General features: G+C 32.5%; 1 protein-coding gene across 1 annotated transcript; it reads right to left on the bottom strand.

Annotated features, from left to right (window-relative positions):
• Positions 1–2,176: 2,176 nt before the first annotated feature.
• On the bottom strand, positions 2,177–6,496 carry LOC109585793 (uncharacterized). Its single transcript, XM_020001922.1, has 13 exons — positions 6,354–6,496; positions 5,997–6,305; positions 5,345–5,620; positions 5,219–5,298; positions 4,967–5,168; positions 4,623–4,919; positions 4,462–4,575; positions 4,267–4,413; positions 4,045–4,220; positions 2,989–3,234; positions 2,895–2,939; positions 2,735–2,840; positions 2,177–2,642 (listed from the first exon to the last, which is right to left on the bottom strand). Exons 1-13 carry the CDS (start codon positions 6,433–6,435, stop codon positions 2,365–2,367), a joined length of 2,358 nt encoding a protein of 785 aa, XP_019857481.1. The 5' UTR covers positions 6,436–6,496; the 3' UTR covers positions 2,177–2,364.
• Positions 6,497–7,041: the final 545 nt, after the last annotated feature.

Raw genomic sequence — 7,041 nt, 5'->3', positions numbered from 1 at the left:
AGGATCCCCTAAACACACACATACTCACATGTACTGAGTTTGCTGATATAAATAGACGCTATTGCAATAACAAGTAAACGTGTGTACGTTGAACAAATTGTTTATTAGCAAAATTAACAAACACACTATAAATTGTGCTTGTAACTTTAGCATAATATTTACCTCTAGCCAACAGTGATCAGTAGATGTACAATCACCTGATGACACACACCCACTTATTCCATTCTACACACCCCAGCTATACTATTATACAGACACTCACTAGTAAAGGAGGCCCATTATTTTACATTGAAAGGTCACAATGTAACTAATGCTATACAGTGCAGTTCTGAAAGATACACAAGGCTATAATGGCTCCGAAATCACCCCAAGTTTTTATTACATTTTCTAATACATATCAATGTCCTTATGCTATGTAAAAGTTTGTGTCGATTCCGAACTCAGAATTTCAAGTTACGTACAGCCATTTTAAAAAAATGAGCCAATTTCTGAAAATTTCCCTGTACTATAGCCCATGGTTTTTTCCAAAAAAATGGCTCCGAAATCACCCCAAATTTTTATTACATTTTCTAATACATATCAATGTCCTTATGCTATGTAGAAAGTTTGAGTTGATTCCGAGCTCAAATTTTCAAGTTACAACCATTTAAAAAAAACAAGCCAATTTCTGAAAATTTCCTTGTACTATAGCCCATGGTTTTTTCCAAAAAATGGCTCCGAAATCACCCCAAATTTTTATTACATTTTCTAATACATATTGATGCACTTATGCTATGTAGAAAGTTTGAGTTGATTCCGAATTCAAATTTTCAAGTTACAGCCATTTTTAAAAACGAGCCAATTTCTGAAAATTTCCCTGTACTATAGCCCATGGTTTTTTCCAAAAAATGGCTCCGAAATCACCCCCAATTTTTATTACATTTTCTGATACATATTGATGTACTTATGCTGTGTAGAAAGTTTAAGCTGATTCCGAGCTCAATTTTTCAAGTTACGGCCATTTAAAAAAAATGAGCCAATTTCTGAAAATTTCCCTGTACTATAGCCCATGGTTTTTTCCAAAAAATGGCTCTGAAATCACTCCCAATTTTTATTACATTTTCTGATACATATTAATGCCCTTATACTCTGTAGAAAGTTTGAGCTGATTCCGACTTAAATTTTTCAAGTTACAGCCATTTTAAAAATGAACCAATTTCTGAAAATTTCCCTGTACTATAGCCCATGGTTTTTCCGAAAAATGGCTCCAAAATCACCCCCAATTTTTATTACATTTTCTGATACATATCGATGTACTTATGCTGTGTAGAAAGTTTGAGCTGATTCCGAGCTCAATTTTTCAAGTTACGGCCATTTAAAAAAAATGAGCCAATTTCTGAAAATTTCCCTGTACTCCAAAAAATGGCTCCAAAATAACCCCAAATTTTTATTAAATTTTCTGATACATATTGACATACCTTCCTCCCTCTTCCTCTTTCTCCTTCAATAGCTGAGACTGCAGCATCAGAGAAGTTCAAACATGCTGATGTGTTACTCCAAACATTAAAAGGAACCAGTTTCAAAACTCATTCCTCATATTTATCTCCTGTTCACTCCCCAGCCCCTCCCCCTCCTGAACCAATGTATGATAACATTGAAGAGAAGAGAAGAGTCCATGCTGTTAATATACAAGCATTACCTGAGATTCAACCTTGTCCAGCTTATGCAGTACCCCCGGCAGTACCACCAGGACTACACAGGCCACTTGCTGTCAATGTACAGGATCAACAATACATTGAGTTTGACTGACTGTTAGTGAGTGTGTGTTTGTATGTGTGTACTAATAGTTTGGTAACATATTGGTATTATTATTATTATTATTATTATTATTATTATTGTCTTGGTTGTTTTATTATTGTGTTATTTTTTAGTGATATAATCACTATTTTTTACGGTATTTGTACATCTATCAAGTTTAAGCTGATTCCAATCAAATTTGAATTTTTTAAAATTAGGCCAAAGTCCCCATATAGGGTCATTGGCCAAATTTCACCAAAAATGACTAGGAGAGATTTTCCAGTTTTATAGTTTTCTCTAAATCATGCTCTTATGTTTTTTCAGGTTTGAGTTGATCCCAATCAAAATTGGATTTGTAATGATTTTTAAAAGTTCCTCCAAAATAAATGGCTAGGAGAAATTACATTCTTAATTCAATCAGATTATATTGCAAAAATACAAAAAAGCAAATTTAAAATGAGTAGTAGAATTACTAGTATCAGAGTAATTAGATCTAATACTGTCGTTTTGTTGCATCATTTATTTGTACATTTAAAACTATCCAATATTAATGTTGTCTTTCCTTATTGCCAAAGCTTGCACTTCTTCTTAACACACTGATACTTCAATATTTATTTCTTCCTCTACTTCCAGTTGCTGTAGTTGTCTACAAGGAATTATCATCACACCAGAAGTATCGTCAAGGTTTTCAAGAGGCATTATAGCCAAATCATCATAACAAAGAATAATCTTTTCTCCATCTTGTGTGGAAGTAGCAGCTGCAATATTGTTATCTCTATGTGGTTGATGAGGGAATATCCAGACAGGAAGAGGAGTAGACTCATTATTACCATCAAAGAGGTATTCAAACCAACGACTGGATGAATCTGAAATTAAACAAAATAATTAATAATAAATAAAAAATAACACATTAAAAATATTATGAGTCAATACACATTATATATAGCTACCTACTAACCATCTTTTGATTGTTCAACTTCAAATGGTGAAGCCTGAGGTGAGTCAGTATTTGACACAGCAACAGCACTGTGTTTAATGACAAAATCAGAAGAAACCTTTGAATCCTAATATTAGATAATAATAACATTATAATTAAACATGACGTTACGACGTATTACCTCATCACAAATGCCTTCAACCTTGTAAGTATTAACCTCACCGCTCTAATGTAACTATTCCATTAACATGTACATTTAACTGTTATTAATTTACCTTGCTAATATCTCCAGCAACATAAGCATATTCAACACGTTCAACAGTAGGTGGTGGTACATGTACATTAGCAGTATCAGTCCTCCTACCAATATCAGCATAAGTAGCAGTGTTGCTACTAAGAGTAACAGTAGGACCAGTATTGCCAGTTGTCTCATCATCATGTTGTATCACTGTAGTACTGTTCGAAGGTGAATCAACAGAGCCAATGCTATGTGATGGCGATGAGATATTTAGTTTTTGTCTCTAATAATAAAAAAATGAATAAACCATACTTCCTGAATCTTAATTGTTAGTCATTACAAATTGTTAGTGTACAATAAATTGTTATCATCAATATAATGAAGGAGTATGGTTCATAAATCTCATTATAGAGATGAGAAACAGAATGACAGCACAGCATATTTTATAATAACAACACAACTCTTACATAATCACACTTCAATTGAACATGTACACATAAGTGCATAGGTTGAAGCCTGACTAGTATAAATGGCTACTCTATTGAGGTACTAAGGAAAAAGTGATATTGAATTACCGTATACTGGCCCTATTACTGGGATATTTTCGCGTCACTAAATTTTCGTGAATTTTGCATTTGTAAGATTTCACGAAATAATATTTTCGCGAATAGCTTGTAAACTCCACCACATGGCAATAAAAATTCAGAATTTCACGATTTTTATTTTCGTGACGGAGCAAGAAAACATAAAATCTACAAAAATTTGGCTACTTGAAAATTTCCCAGTATACGGTACCTCTTGTGGAGTTGTAGTGAAATAAGAATTATTCTGTTGAACAGAATGTCCCTATAATAGACATTTTCATAAGCATTGACATCATTACATTACATTTCATCATTCAGTATAGCTTAGGGTGAGTATTAATTGCACTCTTAAATTTTAGTGTTTTCAAGGGGACCCTGATTTATTGATATTAGCAAAAATAGAAAGAAAATCAACAGTGAAATTCCCATTAAGCAAGTTAAAAATTCCATTTTTAGCAAGTGCTAAGTACACTTGCTAGAAATAATTACATGTCATAATTAATACCCACCTTAATAGCTAGTAATTTATCAGTAGGATAATGATCCACTATATTCCTTTGTACTGGTTCAGTTGTTGGAGCTGAAGACCTTTCATCATTTGACATATCAATAGCTACTGATCCATTAGGATCATGTATCTCATAATGACTCATCACTGCTTGTGGCTGATGACAGGTAGCAATTCCTACACAATAATAATAGACTATCAACATTTATATACTATACTATACCTGAATCTGAAACAACCTGAGCTCGTCTCTTACACATCAGTAACAATGCTACCCCTATGAGTATTACTATGAGTATCACCAATAAACTAGCACCAGAAATCACTCCAGAAATGATATAAAACTTGGAGTTACTACCAGTTTCTGAACCTATTATTTTATAACATAATCACATTAGTATTATGTATTCATTCATACCAGGTGATGGGCCATCATCAGTTCCCTCAGTAATGTCAGTTGGAGAAGGTAATGGAGACATAAGAACATCATTTATATTAGAAGACATTGAATCAACAGAATTAGTGGTGCTAACTAATAATAATAAGAGTAATAATAAAATTAAAATGTTTCTAACATACTAATGGATGGTATGATAGTCACATTGAATTTTTTAGGTTGTACACAAGTCCATGGAGCAATACTGCCATTATCAATAATGTCGTGTGCTATTACATTATATGTTCTACTATATGATAGATATATTGTTTTATTATTATCAGATCCTAATATGGTAAGGGATTCATTCCTTCCATTACTAGTATCAGTAAATATCACATGACATCCATCAGCAGTTGATCCTGATACAAACACACACCGTACACTAACTGATCCATTCCCTTCAGTAGATACTAGCACATCTTGTACATTGTATGTAGCTTAAGGTTAAATATGATAAACATTAACTTAAAGAAATACAACTTACAAAATTGAACTACACATACAGTAGTATTTTCATAAGTCTTTATATGAGCAGTATAGTTTGTACATGTTTTTAATCCAGCCATTCCATATGAAAATATCTTTTCTTTTCCATTTGCTTCAACTAACTGAGTGCTTTTTTCCATTCCTTCATTAGGATAAACTCTACTAACTATTGTATACTTACACGAAACATTGCTATGTATCTAATAAAAATAACATAGTTATAAAGTCATAGAAGTAATGATAAGCTTACTAAGGTAGTAAGATTAGCAACAAATGCTTGGCTTGATTCATTAAAAGTCATTGTAATACTTTTTTTATAAATAGTACGATCTAAAATATATCTAGTAATAAAATTAAAAAATTTATTCATATTTACTTGTAGCAATGCTAAAATTATATTCTCTCCCTTGTGATACATATTGTCCAATAGATGCAGTAATACTGACAGTAACATTAGTACAAGGTAATCCAGTAGTATTCAACCATACACTAGTATCAGTAGTGTTGATATAACTGATACCATTCACTAGTACATTATATGTAGTAATAGAATAACCTCCTAAAAATATATCATCAGAATAGAAAGAAGGAGGAGACCATGACAATAACTGATCATCATTAGACCATTGTATGTCTTCAACTGGTGATATTCCTATTATATAATGAATATAATACTATTATACTTAAGGCGACTCCAATTAAATTTGTAGTTTCTCCTTTCCCACCCACTCACCCGCAGCGATATTTCAATTTTTCAATTAAAAATATTAAAAATAACAATAATGTAAGCACGTGTCTTTGAAGTGTCTTTTCACTCTTTTTTGAAGAATAATTCGGCTCTTCACCGCTCTTTAGTTCATTGATAAACAAGGAATCAGGTATAGTTGCTACTTTGTCGAAACTTTATTATTATTTTAATCAAAATTTATAATCAAAATTAACTTATTGCCCGCCCGCATCAGTGCCGCAAGTGTAAGGAGAAACTATGAATTTAATTGGAGTGGCCTGATTGTAATGTATATACTAACCTCTTACTGCTAGTGTACTAGTGCCAGAGGACACTTGTTCAAGTGGTGGATATGATATTATCTGACAGGCAATCCCAATCCCATCATTATCAGGTAACCCAGTGATAGTAAGTACTGATGATAAGTTACCAGGACCAACAGCAGGATCAGTAAAGAATATATCTCTTTGTTGTTTAACTGATTCTGTCAGTGAATCACTCCCTACTATCCAATTCAGTTCATCGCCAGCTCCTTCACAAGTAAAACTTGCTGTCTCATAAATAGGAACAGTGATGTCAGAATCAGTAGGACCAACTGTTATGTATATATCTAGAAGAACATGCAGTTATTTAGATTTTATTAATACCCATTACTTACCAGCACTGCGTATTTCCTTTGGGATGAAAACACTTATTTGTAGTAATAGTAAGAAGACAAGAATCACCACATTCGCCACCATGAGTAAATATCTCGGTAAATACCAAAAAGTGGCGACTGGGCGTGGTGGTTTCAGATAAATTTATGTAAGATAGATCTAGATTAATTAAAAAAAAAAAAACTAAACAAGAATGCAAAAGATGGCAAGACATAGTCTCGGACATTGTGTATTTTCTATGAGCAAACGAAGCAGTTGTATACAATAAAAAGTGAAATTTTTCTCCATATCACTCAAGAATCGGAAATTCTTATCAGTAAAGGCTTTGCCCAATAATTGATTAATCTACTATAGTGTTTTAATTAGATCTAATCATAATTAAACAACAACAGTCTCATATGCTGGATTAACATTTGTGTTTAATACTTGTACTGACTGTAGAGGTCTTGCTGTTTGTTGAACTAGAAATGAGTAAATTAGATATTTAACATCATGATATCTTAGTTACTCTGTCCATATGCTGGATTATTCACTGTAATCTTGACGGAACCTTTGGTTTTAAAATTTAAAAATATACTATTAAAATAACAAAACAGCTACCTTCCCTCTTTTTTTTCAGGACACACGAGATACTAGTAGTGATGATTACAATCAGCAGCATTATTAGAAATAATGTACCAACTATAGTAC

Source organism: Amphimedon queenslandica, unplaced genomic scaffold (genome assembly GCF_000090795.2).
Source record: "Amphimedon queenslandica unplaced genomic scaffold, v1.1 AMPQUscaffold_13009, whole genome shotgun sequence".
In the NCBI taxonomy this organism is placed as follows: domain Eukaryota; kingdom Metazoa; phylum Porifera; class Demospongiae; order Haplosclerida; family Niphatidae; genus Amphimedon; species Amphimedon queenslandica.
The sequence above is the reverse complement of the archived record's forward strand: the minus strand, read 5'-3'. Positions and strand labels throughout refer to the sequence as shown.

Coding starts and splice junctions, on each gene's coding strand:
- LOC109585793 (XM_020001922.1), bottom strand. CDS start 6,435: ATGGTGGCGAATGTGGTGATTCTTGTCTTCTTACTATTACTACAAATA. Junction 5,621..5,996: donor TAGTACACTAGCAGTAAGAG/GTTAGTATATAC, acceptor ATTATATAATAG/GAATATCACCAGTTGAAGAC. Junction 5,169..5,218: donor TTGCTAATCTTACTACCTTA/GTAAGCTTATCA, acceptor TATTTTTATTAG/ATACATAGCAATGTTTCGTG.